Source organism: Suricata suricatta, chromosome 14 (genome assembly GCF_006229205.1).
Source record: "Suricata suricatta isolate VVHF042 chromosome 14, meerkat_22Aug2017_6uvM2_HiC, whole genome shotgun sequence".
Lineage (NCBI taxonomy): Eukaryota > Metazoa > Chordata > Mammalia > Carnivora > Herpestidae > Suricata > Suricata suricatta.
Genome location: NC_043713.1, coordinates 58,336,397 through 58,354,742, shown reverse-complemented (window position 1 = coordinate 58,354,742; position 18,346 = coordinate 58,336,397). Strand labels below are relative to the sequence as shown.

The following is an 18,346-nucleotide window of genomic DNA, read 5'->3' as shown; positions in this document are numbered from 1 at the left end:
ATCCTCCCCTTATGAGTAAAAGTGGGTCCATTATGTATAATTGGGAGTAGAGGACCTCCTGGCCAACACCCATGGACCCAAACTGGCAAGGCTTCCTGTCTCCATAGGCACCCTCCTTTAATATAATGGCAGGTCTGCTGTGCTAATTTTGTCTCCATTTGGAAATAAACACGAACCCATGGCTGGGAATCTTGATACGACTTAGACAACTTCTGTGCATAGGTGGGTTTAGCAATGTCTAAGCCATGTCATGTGACCTCTTCGGGTTCTCAACCGCGCACGTGCACTGTGGGCTTCTGTATTTTGAAGCTGCTGTTTGCAGTCTCTGCAGACCAGATGTCAATATCCTGAAGGAACAAAGCAGGTGGATGGAATGCAGGGCGCGGGGAGGGAATGGGGTATTAATTTTCTCACGCGCCTCGATGTTTGTACTGGGGGGTGTCGGGAAGGTGTCCCGAGAATGGGGAGGATGCTAAGAGCAGGGTGTGTGCCGTCCCTGTCTCCCGACAGCGAGCCCACGCAGTGCACCATGCTGTACTCACGCCAGGGGACCACAGAAACCATAGCGGAGGTCGAGGCCGAGCAGGACGACGAGGCGGCGGCAGGTGACACCGACCAGGGAGGGGAGGAGGCCGTGGACCTGGGGCCGGAGGAGGCCTCGGAGGCCTCGGAGGCTGGCCTCACCCCAGACGCCGAGCTGCCGCAGTACTCCACAGAGGACGGGGACGTGGAGGCCCCTCCGTCCTACAGCAAGGCGGTCAGCTTTGAGCGCCTGTCCTTCGGCTCCCGGGACGACTCTGCAGGCCAGACCCACATGGCCGTGAGCCCCGATGAGAGCCGCTCAGACAGGCTCGAGTCCAGCATCTTACCACCCCTGACTCACGAGCTGACGGCCAGCGAGCTGCTGCTGAACAAGTAAGAGCCGTGTCTGTAATAGACACTTGTGCACACCTTTCTGTCTCCGATAGGCTGTTAGGTTGACTCCACCAGAAATCTGGTGACATGACAAGGTGGGGAAAGACAGGAGGGATCGTGCAAAGTGGAAATCTGATTCGGAGAAATGAAAACGAGTTTATTATCATGTCTATTTCAACAGGATGTTCCATGATGATGAGCTGGAAGAGTCGGAAAAATTCTATGTTGGCCAGCCCCGGTTCTTGCTGTTGTTCTATGCCATGTACAACACTCTGGTGGCCCGCTCAGAAATGGTGTGCTATTTTGTGATTATCCTCAACCACATGGTCTCTGCCTCCATGATTACCCTTGTGCTTCCCATTCTGATCTTCCTCTGGGCCATGCTGTCTGTCCCCAGGCCCAGTAGACGATTCTGGATGATGGCCATTGTCTACACAGAGGTGAGCCTTGAGTGAAAATTTCTAATAAATGGCTTTTGGCATTTACTCTAGGCAGGCAGTCCTATCTCCCAGACAGTTTCACATAGGACATTCAAGTCAATGGATGCTCTTAGGTAGGCAAATGACTCTTAACTAACAGTTATTGCGTGCTTGCAGTTGTATATATCTTTTCCCATGTCACACATCACAGAAGACAGGTGCTAATATCATTCCATTTAACAGATAAGGAAACAGCTTTAGTGAGGTTAAATAATTGACGCAAGTTCCCCAACTGGCAAGTGATGGGGTAGGCTTTTGAAATCTGGTCATCTGCCCTATGATATTAACTACCGAAATGTGTTATTTATGCAGAAATTAGTGTCTAGTGCCAGTGGATGTCCAGTGAATGGATGCTGAATTAAACAATACAGTAAGCAATTTGAATATAGTTTGATACAACATGCGTATTTTCCATTTTTAAGCCTAAAAGCTAGTTTCCACACACAAAAACACAAAGTCATATAAGCACTTACCTAAAACTCTGAATAACACAGGGGTAAACTAAAGGACAGGAGACCCTCTTCCCAATTATATGAACCTGTTTTTCTATCCTTCCCCATTAAATATATAGAAGATCACAAATTCCCATGACAATAATAACATTGGGAATGAAAAGGGAGGCTCAATAAACAATAGTTCTTTGTGTTCTGGGATCTTTGAAGAAAGCTAATTTTCTTACCTGGCTTATAAAGGAAAGTTTTCACTAACAATGGTACTGTAATTGCTTCTTAAAGGATAGGACTCATGATGGATGTACATTGAAATTCCAGAAATTTTGTAGGCTTATAGGTAATTCAACAGTAAAGTAAAGCAAAGCTTTATCAAAGCATCTCAAAAGTATCAATGTAAAGTATCATGTATTTCCATAGTAATTATTTAAATATATTTAAATACTTATAAATAGAAAAGATAGAAAGCCATATACCTATCTCTTTAAGTAGCCTGTCCATCACAATCTTGCTAAAATAATCATTTTTAAGTATTACTTCCATTACATAAACTTTGTGATCTGGGACATAAATGACCCCTCTTTGGGGAATGGGTCCATTCTCTGTACAACCTCTGTACAGAGGTGAGGGAGTTTCTAACCTAGAAGTGAAGGAAGATCAAGGACTAAAAATTAAGAGAAGGGAACAAGAGCTATTTAAATGTTATTTCATCATAAAATGAAATTTTCCTAGTTAAGTTAAAGTGGGGCTCCCCCCTTTCTCTGTCACACCAAGAAGAGAGGAAATGGAAGATTAAGTTGATGTTAATTCACTCTACAAGTTAGACCAAGTGCCAAAACCCAGGAATTATGCCAGGTGCAAGAAAAGGACAATAAATTTAATTTTTTAAAAAAGTTGTTTCTGTTTCTCCATGGCTCACAAACCAATATGGCGAACAGGTACCATGTAAACAAAGAATTGCCCGACAGCACAACACAAAACCACATTAGAGCATGTACAAGAAAGATGGATACTGTCTGTGCTTCATGCAGCCTGGTGGTGTGGAGAGAAGCCATCACAGCATCTTCTCAGTGGAAGACAACTTAGAACTGATTCTAAGGGATGAGTGTAAGGTCATCAAAGGACAAAAAGCAAAGGGAGCAAATAGACATAGACACTCTGGCAGTGCCAAGAATGACCGGTGGCTTGTCATGGCTGGGAGGCAGGCCGTGAGTGGACAACACAGTAGTAGGCTCTTGGGAATGTCAACAAGGTGAATGCTCAGGAATGCTTCTTTCTCCCCGGGTATGGAAGTATTTGAACAGAGGCATGACTCAGTCACTCTTGTCTCTAGCAAGTGTTTACACAAAATGAAAGTGGAGGCATGGAGGCCAGCTAGGAAACCATTTTAACTGTCTGGGTGAGAAGTCATAGGATGTGAACTGACCCAATGGCGATGAGGCTGAAGATGAGTGAGGTAAATGAGAAGTTTTAGTAAGTGACCAAAACGGGTTGGGGTGTGAGTGAGAAGGAAAGAGGCAAAGATGATCCTCAGGTTTCTGCTCTGGCATCTGTATGTGGTGGTGCTGCTGAACACAATAAGAAACACAGGACTGTTCTTTGCAGAAGCATGGCTATAAGAAGGAGAGAGACAGGAGGAGAGGTAAAGTGAGACTCTAGGTCTAAAGAGGACTTTGAAAAATACTTTTTATGGATGAATTGCATGAACTGCAATTAACCCCTGGTGACACTGCTGTTAGAGGGATGTTTAAAAGAGACCTGTCAGTTTTCTCATATGTCTTTACCACAGACCACTTCTCTACATTTATACCCTGAACTAGTCACCACAACTGGCAAGTTTTTATTTTATTTCCTTTAATTTCTTCTTGAAGAGAACTTCCAGGGAGCAATAAAATGGTGAGAACAGGAGCACCTTGGTGGCTCAGTTGGTTAAGTATCCGACTTCAGCTTAGGTCATGATCTTGTGTTTGTGGCTTTGAACCCTGCGTCAGACTCTGTGCTGACAGTTCAGAACCTAGAGCCTACTTCAGATTCTGTGTCTCCCTCTCTCTCTCTCTCTGCCCCTCCCCTGCCCATGCTCTGTCTCTCAAAAAATAAATAAATAAAACATTAGAAAAAAAAATTTAATGCTGAGAACAGAGATCACAGGAAAGTGAAAATAGGCATCAAAAGTGCCTGAGATGCTCAGGAAGATTACAAATTAAAGCAATATGTAAAATATAGAGTTCTCCAAGTTAGTCCTTACTACCATATGTTAATAGCTGAATAATTATATAGACGCCTCATTAAATCACTGTAAATTAGCCAACTCCTCAAAAATAGAAAAAAAAACCATAAGTAGGTGTTGTGAGTACCCTCCCCATCTCTGATGCACCTGTAGTCAGAGGGTGCTGGAGGGAGTAATATTTTGTTCCTGGTCTAAAGTCCATGTGAGAGTGGTAATGTTATCATTCCACATCATTGTGTGCTATCTTATCAAAACTGTGAAATGATCTTTTTACTTAGCTTTTCTATCACTATTTTTCGTAAAGAACCATTCTTAAGAAGGAGTAATTTTTTTTTTTTATTTCCATCATCCGCGTGTAGGTAGCAATTGTGGTCAAGTATTTCTTCCAATTTGGCTTCTTTCCCTGGAATAAGAATGTGGAATTGAACAAAGATAAACCTTTCCACCCACCTAACATCATAGGAGTGGAGAAGAAAGAAGGTTATGTCCTTTATGATCTCATTCAGCTCCTGGCTCTTTTCTTCCATCGGTCAATTTTGAAGGTACCGCATGTTAACACTTACCCAGCTCACACTGATTAGTTCAGCCCCCGTGATAGTCCTGGAGAAACCGAACATTAGGATTGGTGATGAGGCCAAAGGGCCAATGAGTGGCATCTTACTTTCATGTTCTTTTTTTTTAACAGCGGTGTTAACTGGCAGTATGATCCACTCCAAATTGTAGTTCTCTGAATGTTCTGTCTTACACAAGGAGCAGAATTTAGTGTATCAGGTATAAAAATACTCCACACAGTATAAGTAATTCTCACAAATATGGATTAATTATAATATGTTCATAATAGAAGTAGAAACATGGGGGAATTCTCTCCCCAGTTTATTACAGGTTCCCTTATTGAGCCCCATATTTCTGTTTCTATTATGAACATACCATAATTAATCCACATTTGTGGGAATTATGTCAAAGAAAATGTTCACTCAATGAACATACTTTGCAAAGATATGTTATCCAAGGAAACCACTTAGCCAAAGCTGAATTTTCCAGTTCTTCTGATAAATTACCTGAATTCATCAGTTTACTAATTCTTGTTATGAATATATTAACAAATATGTTAAAATTATTTTTTTAGTTCTAGAAATTGAAGTTTAAATTTCTGCATTTAAGACATGGTGTATTATGTTGTATGTCAGCTATACCTCCATTTAAAAAAAAAGACATGATGGCAGGTGGTCACTTCATAACTCTCTTGCAACTTGTATCCTTTTACACATCATTTTAAAAATGTATATAAACCTTTAGGCATTTTGCTGCCATCTCATTAATATTTCAGTGGTTTAGCAGTTAAAATTGTTTATTTAAAGATACAATAAAATTTTGGTGTTTCCTATTGATATACTTACTCTGGTTTCTTAGAAAATTTCATGTATATGGTGAATGTATTTGAGGTACTCTTATGCTAAAATTTTGGCTAATGATATGAAAAATAGTTTTCAGAATAACAGATCCTTTCATAAGAAGACAAAACTACCCTACATCTTTGGAAACCTATTAAACAATGCTGCTATGGAAACCAAACAGTTCAAACTATGTGGAAATTTTAAAAGTGGTTAAAACTATCCTATTTGGTATGAATTGCTATAGATCTTATAAATATTTGGAATAATTAACTAAGAAATACACTACTATGAAAGTAGTAAAAATAACCTAAATATGTTTAAATGTTGGCAAAAGAGAAAATAACTATTAAAGTGATTTAAAAGAAATCAGTATAAGTTGAAAATCCCATTATGAAAATCTAGAATGTCTAAGAATAAAGCTGAATTGTCTTTTGAAATAACATATCTATTAATATTTAAGAATGGGGTCCCTGGATGGCTCAGTCAGTTAACTGTTAGACTCTTGATTTTGCTTCAGGTCATCTTCTCATGATTTACGGGATCAAGCCCCATGTCAGGCTCCACACTGGGTATGGAACCTGCTTGGGATTCTCTCTCTCCCCTTCTCTCTGCCCCTCCCCACCTCAAAATAAATAAATACATTTTAAAAATTAAAAATAAAAGAATAATCTGTGTATTAGGTGACAGTGTCTGTTACTGAACTGATCATTCTCCAAGTTATTTTTTATCAACTGAATTTTGGCAAATTGGACTGGAGCTCTTCTCCTCTATAGCACATGTCAGAGAGAAGACTGGGTGAGGTCCTGGGGAATAAATGCATAGCCTGGCAGTCTGGGCACTCAGGAGGTGGTGGGCTCGTGGGGAGCTTCGAGAAATAGCAGCAATGTCATTGTAAGGTGGATTTGCTGTCCAGGTCACATCTTGCACCAGCAAGACGCCTGGTTTTTTTCAGCCTCTTCTGCTGTCCTTCCTCCTGTCTGTCCTACCAGTCCCTTTCGCCCATTTCTTTGAAGCAAAATGCAGGCTCTATAGAGTGCATCACAATCTCTGTCTCATATGTGGGCCAACACTTTTTGAGTAAAGTATTTGCAGCTCTGTTTCTGACCCAGCCGTGAGTGGTACAAGGGTTCACAGTTTGCTGTGTATTTTCGGGGAGAGACAGCCTCCTTATTCAAGTGTAGGTATTTGGTGAACATGGGGCAGTGGGGCTAAATTCACCCACTGATATTTAAAATGCTACTTGTAAGCACAGATTAATATGTTCTAAAAAGTTCTTTCACTCAGGAGCCATTCAAGTGATTATAATTTCCCTTACTCCATCTGCCAAATATTATCTGCGTCTATGTCAATTAGTTAGCCAAACTCTTATCACCACCCATCCGCACTCTACTGGCACCATCATAAACATCTAGACAATAAGCTTTCCTAGAGTCTCCTGGTTTTCTAATCCTCGGCTTTACCGTAGTATGAATGACAAAAAATTGTTATATATTTAAAGTCTGTACATTGTGGTGATGTGTTTTACGTAGAAACAGTGAAAGGATCCCCTCCACTGGAATTCATTAGTACCCATCACTTCCCATATGTATCTGTTTTCTTTTTCATTATTTTTCTTCCTCCCTTCCTCCCACCGTGACCCCCTTCTTCCTTTCTTCCTTCCTTCCTTTCTTCCTTCCTGCCTTTCTTTCTTTCTTTCTTTCTTTCTTTCTTTCTTTCTTTCTTTCTCTTGCTTTCTCATGAGAACATTTAAATTCTAACTCTCTAGCAAATGTCAGTTATATAATACAATGTCACCAACCACAGTCACCATGTTTCATATTTGGCTTTCTAATTGTGGAGGGGTGTGATACTACCTCACCTGAAATGACCATCTGAGTTGTTGCTTATGCTTTCTCAGTGCCACGGCTTATGGGATGAAGATGACATCGCTGACAGTGGCACAGACAAGGAAGAGTCAGATGATGAGCTCTCCCTCAGTCATGGCAGGAGAGCCTCCTCCGATTCTCTGAAATCCATCAACCTGGCCGCATCGGCTGAATCGGTGCACGTGGCCTTCCCGGAGCAGCCTACAGCCATCCGGAGGAAGCGATCAGGCAGCAGCTCCCAGATATCCCCCAGATCCAGCTTTTCTTCCAATAGGTCCAAAAGAGGTACCCGTCATATGACTTCCTTAGGCTGGAATAACTCTGAGTTGTCTGCTTGTTCCTGTGCCAGTGGGTCTCGGACAAGGATGTTTACTGGGTGCTATCAAGGAGACAGATGGGGAGATGTGAGAAGAAAGTGCTTTGAAATCAGACCCGAGTTCAGTTCATAACTCAACTGTGTGACCTGGGGCAGCCATATCATTCTTCAAAACGTCTGATTCCTCCCCAGGACAAGGATTTCGGGTCATTGTGAAAAGTGGCCAGCACACTGCCTCGTATAGTGAGTGCTGGGCAAATGCTAGTTTTTAAGTCATATCCAGAGATATGAGATATTTCAGAGTGTGTCCAGAACGCTACAAATCACAATTTATTTTGAAAATATTTTTAGATGTAGTCAGTGGGAACTTTTAACAAAACCACCTGTTTATTCCCTAAGCTAGTTAATTTCTTACTAAATAGTGGAGTATCATCAGCAGATAGATAAGCCCTACAGTTTCCACTCTTGGAGAAACTGGATTTTTGTATTTATAGTGCTCCTGCCTGAAGCTTTCCAAACACCTGTGTATTCATCTTCAGAATATACTTTTCAGGCAGACAGTGTTTCATCTGGACATGAAAAGGGCATGGGGCATGGACCCAATCTGGAAAACCCACAACCTGGGATCCCATTTAGCCCTATAAAAACTGTTATTCCAATCTATTTCTTCCTGGAATAAAGATCATATAACAAGAGTTCCAGGGGTGGAATGCTTGTCAAGTGTCCAACTCTTGGTTTCGGCTCAGGCCATGATCTGCCGCTTCATGAGCCCCACATCTTGCTCTGCACTGACAGTGTGGAGCCTGCTCAGGATTCTCTCCCTCTTTCTCTGCCCCACCCATTGCTCACTCGCTCTCTCGCTCTCTCTCTCTCAAAATAAATAAACTTAAAAAAAAATAAAGATCACATAACAACCCCAAAAGGAGCCAGTGTTCAGTGTAGAAACCCAAATACATTTCACTGTGGAGGCAGAGTTGAAACTGCAGATTGCAGGCCCTCAGTCACTATTGTTAGAGGCTTAGTGTATAGTTACCTCTAAATCTGCTCAAGGCATCCTCCACTGTGTGGGTTCCAGGGGCTTCTTTATGTCTACAAACCCGTAACTCAGCACATCTTGGCCTTCTTTCTTTCTCTAGGCAGCACAAGCACCCGAAACAGTAGTCAAAAAGGAAGCAGTGTTCTGAGCATCAAGCAGAAAAGCAAAAGGGAACTTTATATGGAAAAGCTTCAAGAACATTTAATCAAAGCAAAAGCATTTACGATAAAGAAGTGAGTACATGAAGCCCCTTGGGTGACATGTTTTACTTTAGTGCCAGATTTCTGGTATCAATTATTTCATATAAACCAGGGGTGCAGAACAGAGAAGTTACCTTTCATACCACAAACATCATCTGCTTAAGGCAGAAGAAAATGGCCGGTTTTGTATTGTTCTTAACGGAGATGTAATTGACATATAAATTATGTTAAATTCAGGCGTACAGCATGATGATTCGATAGATGTATATGTTGTGGAATGATCACAATAGTTAACATTCATCACATGGAGTTACAAATATTTTCTTATGACAAGAGCTTTTAAGATTTACTGTCCTAGCAGCTTTGAAATGTAAAGGACACGAGGTGCCTGGTGGCTCAGTCAGTTAAGGGTCCAACTCTTGGTTTTGGCTCAGGTCATGGTCTCACAGTTTATGAATTCAAGCCCCACACTGGGCTCCGTGCTAACAGCACAGAGCCTGCCTGGGATTCTCTCTCTCCCTGTCTCTGCCCCTCCTTGGCTCTCTATGTCTCCCAAAATAAATAATCCTAAAAAAAGTTTTTAACAAAATGTGAAGTACAGGATTATTAACTGCAGTTACCATGCTGTGAACCCAGGACTAACTTACTTTATAACTGGAAGTTTGTATACTTTGACCCCCTTTGCCATTTTGCCCAACCCTCACTCCTGGCAATTTGTTCTCTGTATCTGAGTATGGGTTTTTCATTTTTGATTTAGATTCCACGTATTAGTGAGATCATATGTTGTTTGACTTTCTCTGACTTGTTCCATAGATATAGATATAGATAGATATATTCCCAAGATATATACTTCATTATATAACACTGTATACCTACACACACAACATACACACACACACACACACACACACACACACACACACATTTTTTTATCCATTCATCCATTAGTGGACACTTGGGTTCCAGGTCTTGGCTACAATAAATAATGCTGTGCTAAACCTGGTTTGCAGAGATCTTTTAGATTTAGTGTTGTCATTTCCTTCAGATAAATACCCAGAAGTAGAATTGCTTCTGTAGTTCCATTTTTAATTTTGGGGGAGCCTTCATACTGTTTTCCATTGTGACTGCACCAACTTATATTCCCATCAACAGTTCACGGGGGTTCCCTTCTCTCCACATCCTCACCAACACCTGTTATTTTTTTGTCTCTTTGTGTGAGATGTTGTATTGTTTTTAAAAATCAGTTTTCAGTGGGATTAATTTTTATATCATTATGTTTATAAATACAGTTTTCCTATTTGAGTAGAATATATAGTTTCAAGGATTCTCAGATGTATTTTCAAGCATCATCAATGCTGAATTCCAGCTAGACGGAGAGGTGTGTGATATCAAGTTGGAAGGGACTCAGAGAAATACTCTCATCCTGGAGAGGGGAAACTAAGGTCTAATGTCACACAGCTTGTCTCCAGCAAAATGCACAAGTCCTTCTCCCAAGTGCCAGGGACCTTGACAAGCAGCAGATGAGCAATGGGAATGGAGGAGGTGAGCAGGGCTGACCCTGAATGTGGCCTCCAGGACCTGGAGGGCCATCCAACCTGAACATGGCCTTGAATTGAAGGCAAAGCCCAGAAAATAAGGAAGACAGAGCAGAGGCTGGACAGAACAGGGTGCAGTCAAAAGCCCAGGGCACTACCTGGGAACCAGGAGGGGCACAAGATCCATAAAGGGGAGGAGCAGGGGCCACCTAATGCATACCCGGTGCTCAGGTCAGACTATAGGTCTAGGCACCGTTATGTATTCCCATCTAATTCTCACCCCAGCCCTGTGTCTCAGGTCTTTTTATTACCCAACAGTAGATGAAATAAAAACACAGAAACTACGTATCATGCTCAAGGGTTCACAGGTAGGGAGTAATTGAATCAGGCAACAAACCCAGCAGCTCATTTCTGAGGCTTTGGACGACTCTGTTCTGCTTCAAACAACAGAAGAGGCCTGGGATCTCATCAGCGCAATGAGTCATACATAGTGCCTTCCTTGGCAATGAATGTCTACACTCGCTATTAGAGCAGGCACCACTTCCACCAGACTCTGCTGAAGCTGAAGAGGGAGTTGTGACCTGTTTGGAGAGAGGGGTGCAGAGGAATGGAATGCTGGAAACATCTGGTCACTCTTCCCATCCTGCCCCTTCTGAATCAAGTGCTGGGGGTCTCTGTTTTGCAGGACTCTGCAAATATATGTGCCCATCAGACAGTTCTTCTACAACCTCATCCACCCAGACTACAGTGCTGTGACCGATGTATATGTGCTCATGTTCCTGGCTGACACTGTTGACTTTGTCATCATCGTCTTTGGCTTCTGGGCCTTTGGGGTAGGTTGGGGGGTGGGGGGCGAAGGCCACCACACTTCTAATGAGTAAGAGTGAGGCCGTCCTGTGAAGTTCCACTCGTGCCTGAACCCGCTGTCTTCTTCCCAGAAACACTCAGCAGCGGCAGATATCACCTCTTCGCTGTCAGAGGACCAGGTCCCTGGGCCATTTTTGGTGATGGTCCTAATTCAGTTTGGAACCATGGTGGTGGACCGAGCACTATACCTCAGGAAGACTGTACTGGGAAAGGTCATTTTCCAGGTCATTCTCGTGTTTGGAATTCACTTCTGGATGTTCTTCATCTTGCCTGGTGTGACTGAGAGGTAAGGTGGAAGCTGGAGGCACACACCCACTTTAATGCAAATATATTCCAGAAGGTTATCACCCCATATGCATCACCACAACAAAATCACCAGGTACGGGCAGAGGCATGGCAGAACAGCACCATGGGTTGGAAAAGTTAGAGATCTTCAACATTAAATTCAATGTGGCTCCAAAACATGAACTGATTCCCTGAACACAGTTTCATTGCCTGTTTGTAGGCATTCATAGAAATCAGGTTTTTCAGGATGGGAGAAGTGACAAGCTTGGCAATCTGAGAAAACCAGAAGCTTTCCATTGTGATTCTCTCCCCCTTAGTAGACAGAGATGAACTGGAGCATGGTCTTACGGTCACTGCTACAAGAATGAGAGGGTCTCAGACTATGTTCTATGAGAAATGGATGATAAAAATGGAGGCCACTGAGTAGAAGAAAATATAGAGGGGTGGTGAGCAGCAGATGACAGTGGCATCTGCCACGTAGGGTAGTTGTGACGGTTGTATGTAACAGTGTCCGGAAGGCGCCTGGCATGGAGGCCCACGGAGGTGGAAGCATGTGGCCCCATGACACCATGACGCTGCTGCTGCTGTTAATACAGCTAATTGCTGCTTATTAAAATGGGCTGGAGGTGGGGTGGGAGGTGGGGGGGCAGGTAAAAAGAGCAGCCTAAAGTCCAATGGGGAAAGGGCTGGTGAGATCCTTGGAGGTGGCTGTCTGCTGCCTTTCCCTCTGTCTCCTTGAGCTCTAAGCTCCAGTCATATTGAGGGCACCATGTCCTCCTGCACCTCAAAGGACCTTATTCATTGCCCTTCTCTTCTGCCACCAACCCACTCTTCCTCCTCACCCTTTAGTTTTCCCAGGTTGCCTCCACCTGAAACACTACTTGGGTCCAAGTCGGTGCTTAATACATGAACAAATGAATGACAGAAAAACAAGAGAGACTGCTATAAATAGGAGAGTATGGGAGCAAAGGGTCAACAGAACAGGACATGGAAGCACCCATATAATGTAATAGGAATGATCTTTTAATGAACACATCATTAAAAGTTTTCATGTTTTACAAGAAGCTCATCTTTTATCATACCTCAAGGGTCATTCCTGGCCAAGCCTTGTGAATAACATGACAATCCAGCTGGCTACTGCCATTTTTTGAAGTGTGACTAGAAAGTAATGAAAACTGCTCTCATTTGTGTGGTTCATAACTTGACTCAAGTGGCATTCCTAACAAGGAAACCCAACTCTCTAATAACAGTGATGTGGCTACATGTCTACTCCCACCTGAATGGTTAGGCTGTGACCTTTTGATTTTGGTGGCAATGCAAATATTTTAAAAGGAAAATGGAATTAGGATATTTCCCATGAATCTGAAGTGGAACCAAGAATTGTTACCAAGAAAACTATCAACCAATGTCTTTCACATCATCCTGCAGATGAGGAGTAAACATAGCTGATAAAAATAATTCAGATTAAGGCAGGCTTGTTGAAATACTAGAATTTGTTTGTAAGAACATTGTGGATCTTATTTGTTAGTCTTTAAAGTGAAATAAATGTGATTTTCTCTATAAATAATTCTATATACATATTCAGAGAAATAAACCACATTCAACACCCATGGTAGTCAGATGAAGAATGTTGATTATTTCTATGACATTTAAAAGCATCAACGGGCATTCTCCACCAGCCTTCCTAGAAACTCTTAATTTAATAGATGAAAGAGACCTTAAAAAGCTTCCTACACCTGCTAACCTCACAGATGAAAATAGGTAAAACCCATACAGAAGAGTGATGTCCCCAAAGTCACTCAGCTGGCTCGTGGTAAGACCAGATCCCAATCACAGACCTCTCGACCCTACTGTATGCTACACCACACCTCCCATGGGAAGCATCCTGTGCTCTCTTCCAAGCATATTTCTTGAAATAATACAGCTTACATTTCATTGTGCAGTTGTGAAAAGGATTTTACTTTTCCATCCCCGGAACAGAGCTCCAGAGCATGGATCTTACCATGTCCTGACAGAAGAGTTCATAGAGACTGAAGTTTCCAGAAATATGGCAATGGAGAATCCTTCAGCAGTATCAAAGTACCAAATAGTTGGGTTATTCCTACTGATATGAGTTTCCAATTGATGCTGTAACAAATTGCCACAAACTTAGGACCTAAGACGAAATGAATTTATTGTCTTACAGTTGTATGGATCAGGCGTCTGACACAGGTCTCCCTGGACTAAAATCAAGGTGTAGGCAGAGCTGCATTCCATTCTAAAGGCTCTAGGGGAGAATCTCTTTCCTTGGCTTTTCCAGGTTTTTGAGGTGCTAGCCTTCCTTGGCTTATGGCCCGGCCTCAGCCTTCAAACCCATCATCAGTGAGTGGAGTCCTTTTCTCATTACATCACCCTGTCCCTTCCTCCACCATCATGGTTCCCTCTCAGCACAGCTGAGAAAGATTTCTCCCTTTAAAGCCTCATTGATTAGATTCAGCCCACCTCATTAATCGCTAACCTAGGTTTATCTCCCTACTTCAAGGTCCTTAACTTAATCTCAACTATAAAGCCTTCTTTGTCATGAAAGGTAATACATTCACAGCTTCTGGGGATTAAGCAACAATACCTTGCAAACCAGATAGAGCTGGAATGTTTGTTATAATGACTGAATTAATGAAAACTTCTTTGGGACTTACAATAGTGCACATTCAATTCAATTTCTTATTTATTGAGTACCTGCTCTGTCCAAGGCAGTAGACCAGGGGAAAAGAGGCTTGACACTTTGCATGCAGTGAATAAAGCAGAACCTATCCCCATATGGGAAGGACCACATGATGGGCTTCCAGAGATTGAGGCACTATGATAAACACTAAAACTATAGCCACAGCTGTACAGCTAAGACTCATATAATGTTATATGCCAATAATATCTCAATTTTTTAAATAATAAAACTTAAAAACATATTGAACAGTTCCATCACCCAAAACACCTCCTATGCCATTTGCAGATGGAGGCTTATCCCTCACCTCTAGCTTCTGGTGTATCCATTTTCTGGATACAAATTTGCCTTTCTCAGAATGTCATTTAAATGGATCACATACCCTATGGCTTTTAAGGCTGGCTTTTTTCACTCGGCATAATGTATTTGACATTCATCCATGTTGTTGCATGTGTTAGTACTTATTTTTTTGTTGGTCAGTAGTATTCTATCATGTAAATGTTCCAAAGAGTGTTTTAATATACAAAAGTTGAAGGACATTGGGGTTGTTTATAGTTCTTTGGCAATTACAAATACATTACCAAAAAAATGGCCACAGAGATCATTTCTGTCTCATGCAGTCTCACTTTTGAACCTCACCTAACCATCATTCATAGTGCAATGGATTACTCTATCTTTATTTTTGGATATTTAATTCAAGATATATTAGGATTGGTGAGTCTTCATTGCCAGCATGTCAGTGACAATATAATTTCATGTTATTTCAAGCCATACTGCCATCACTTGTTAACATCCCAAGTTCAGTTTTTCTCCTTCAGATATTGTTACTGAAAATTTAATTCATTATTGTGCAGAACATTCATTAATAGTTATGTTATTTAAATCCTTTTCAAAACAGGAAAAGAATAAGAGAAGAATATTAGGAATTTAAACTATACAGAAAAAGATTACAGCTACCAGTTAAAATATTGAGCATCAGGAAGCTCCAATATTTTGAATAATTAATCTCATAAATGACTTTTTCTGTGTGTAGGCACATGATTTATTTAATCCACAAATTTTCAGTGGTTGCCTATATTCTACAAAGTATTGTGTGGCTGGGGCTGGGGCGGGCAGAGAGATGAGTAAGGCATGACCCCAACCGCTAATAATAAAACATGGAGAGACCACCAAAAGAAAAGGTCTTCCATTGTGAGACAACATTAATGTTCCTGTTAGATTTAACAGGATTACATCAGGAACTTCTGATTAACTGTTGCTTATTCCAAATTGATTCACTTCAAGTTGAAGGGAAGGGAGTTTTTGTTTCAGTTTTTTAATTTAAATTCCAGTTAGTTAACATAACATACAGTGTAATATTAGTTTCAAATGTACAATTTGGTGATTTCAAAACTTACATACAACACCCAGTGCTCATCACAACATTGGTTGGTTCTTTTATAGGGGATAGAAGACAACACAGTTGTATATCTTTGATTACAATGTTTATAGATATAGATTTTTTCCTCATGCAGTTTTCATATAAATTATTTGTAAAATTTAATAACATTTCCCTGGAAAGCTAAAAGATCATTCTTTTTTACTTCTACACCAATAGATACCAATCAGACTGTAAAGTTCTGATATATTTATTCATAACTTGTCAAGTGCTAGATGATGGTCAAATATATTTAATACATTAGGACCTGAAATACCAAAGCCGGTTTCTCTACAAGGAAGACACTTATATGCAATGCTTTTGAGATTTCTAATTGTTGAGATCTACATAGAGGTCCATAGGCCCCTGAGATGCACAGGCCCGTGCATTCCTGTCTGGTTCTTAGATCTGGTCAACTACATAGCTATTTTCAGTTAAAAAAAAAAAAAAAACAACACATGTGTTCTTCAATGTCAAAATTAAAAGTTAATAAGACAAATCTGAAACATAACATAAAGAGGAGTACACTGCATGTGTAGGAAGCTTTAAGTATTGCTCTTAATTTTGAACACAGGGAAGCTAATACCCACATCTTGGCAAGTCAAAAGTCTTATTTTATATTTCCTTTAAAAAATGTTCTAAATATTTAAGCCTCTTGCAGAACTCTGCATTTATTCAAAGTTAAAAATGGTCCTATGGCTTATCATTCTTTGAAAACATGCTCCAGATTTTTTTCTAGTGTGAAATTTAGTTTCAAGTGTTCCCTCAAACTTATGCCAGCATTTTTGCACCATATAACACGATGGGTCTCTTCATTAATTATTCACCAGGAGAAGGGACCACCGTTTCGATGGCTGAAGTTATCATTAGAGAAAAGAATGTTAGATTTTCAGAGGCAGGGGGAAATCTTCAAATGAAGACATGGGTGTCTTGAGCATGTTGGCTTGAGGAACAGACACTATAAATTGTAGATACAACTGGAACCCAAATCAAGGTGTAGAAATGTTGTTAAGAGACGAATAGCAAAAAGGGGGAGGGTTCATTTCTCAGGATACTTCCTCCTATATCTTCCAAATGGTGGGTACTTTGAAGTGAAAAAAATGCATTTTCTGATGAACTTTCATTTGGATCACAGTAGCAGCTTCTTGCACATTGTGAGTAAATGCTAAGTAGCAAATGCACTTAAAAATAAATTAGTTTATTCCTGGCCTAAACAACTGCATTACGCATTAATACATTGGAGGCACCATTTGTAGAATTTTTTTTTTAATTATTAGACTTTCTTACCCTACTTTTTGCCTTTGATGTGATCTGCTATGTACAGAAAATTCCTTACAATTGACTGAATTGGCTCTAAGTGCCAGAGGGGCAATTCGACTTTTTTTTTTTTTAATCCTAAACTGGTATCCTCTCGTACCAGAAGAATATTCCATTATTTAACTTTTCTGTTTCTGCACCTTAGGAAATTCAGCCAGAATCTGGTTGCTCAGCTTTGGTACTTTGTGAAATGTGTTTACTTTGGGTTATCTGCCTACCAAATCCGTTGTGGCTACCCAACGCGAGTCCTTGGAAACTTTCTCACCAAGAGCTACAATTATGTCAACCTCTTCTTGTTTCAAGGGTAAGGAAGGACACTGTGTTGTCACAGTCACTCACAGAGGGGAGGCTGGCAATAGAAAGGAATTTTGTTTCCATGGGAAGATACAGGAAAATTTAAAAAAAAAAAAAAAGGCTGATGTGGCAATAAGATCATCACGGAACTCTTATGTTTGGCAAAAGACAGATACACCTCTTGGAATAACCTTTTTGGGGTAGTTGCCACATACCTGGTCAGCATATTGTTCTAGAATTATCCACCTGGGTTAATTTTCTGTTACTGGATCCTGCATAATTACTGTGGTAATATTTCAGGATGAAAAATAGGGATACATGATCCTTAAGTATTAATATATGTAGGCACAATGGAACAGAAATTTGGCATTTGTACTATTTCAAAATACCTTTGGGTATTGAAGAAGACCATTTATTCCACCTAACATCAACCTGAATGCCACAGGACTTACTTGTTCCTGGTAGTCAGCTACTCAGACGAAGCATATTGTGTTTTCAGTGTAAGAAGTTCATTGGTAGTATCTTCTCCCTGTTCCAATGAAAACTATACCACAACATAGAAGGTCAGGCCGCTCATGGCACTGCCAGCTGCTTGGTTATACCAGACCTGGCGACAGGTGACTTAATCACATAAGAGGTATTGAGTGTGTTCAGTGAGTCGCTTAGTGTTGTTCTGTGTCTGCCCTGATATTTCTTCCAAGGGTTGGACTAGTGTTCACTTGGCAGAGCTGAGTGGCCTAGGGGAGAATTTCTGAGTGGTAACCCAAGCTGTTCTGACGGCCCTGGGGTGAACATGGGTTCTCCAGCTGGGGAAAGCACTGTGTTAATCAAGAAACAGGGAATAGTTCCTAGACCAGAGGGGAGCCCAAGCCAACCCATTCCCAAATATAAGAACATAAGCCAGAATCTTATTAACCTGAGTCATCTACTAAATCTACTGTGTGCCCCCAAGCCCAGGTCCTTTTCCCTCTGGCATCTCTCATGTCCCCTCATCTTTCACGTATCAGGTGTATAACTTTTCCTAGCTCATTCAACAGCAAACCCCCAATATT

At 41.0% G+C, this 18,346-nt stretch overlaps 1 protein-coding gene across 1 annotated transcript in view; it reads left to right on the top strand.

The window, feature by feature from the left end:
- PIEZO2 (piezo type mechanosensitive ion channel component 2) overlaps nucleotides 1-18,346 on the top strand; it is a 444,879-nt gene that overhangs the window by 409,598 nt on the left and 16,935 nt on the right. The window contains exons 40-47 of the mRNA XM_029922540.1: nucleotides 511-915; nucleotides 1,097-1,355; nucleotides 4,430-4,612; nucleotides 7,362-7,614; nucleotides 8,782-8,914; nucleotides 11,102-11,249; nucleotides 11,355-11,569; nucleotides 17,146-17,304. Coding sequence (XP_029778400.1) covers nucleotides 511-915; nucleotides 1,097-1,355; nucleotides 4,430-4,612; nucleotides 7,362-7,614; nucleotides 8,782-8,914; nucleotides 11,102-11,249; nucleotides 11,355-11,569; nucleotides 17,146-17,304 — 1,755 coding nt within the window. The remainder of the gene's footprint in view (nucleotides 1-510; nucleotides 916-1,096; nucleotides 1,356-4,429; nucleotides 4,613-7,361; nucleotides 7,615-8,781; nucleotides 8,915-11,101; nucleotides 11,250-11,354; nucleotides 11,570-17,145; nucleotides 17,305-18,346) is intronic.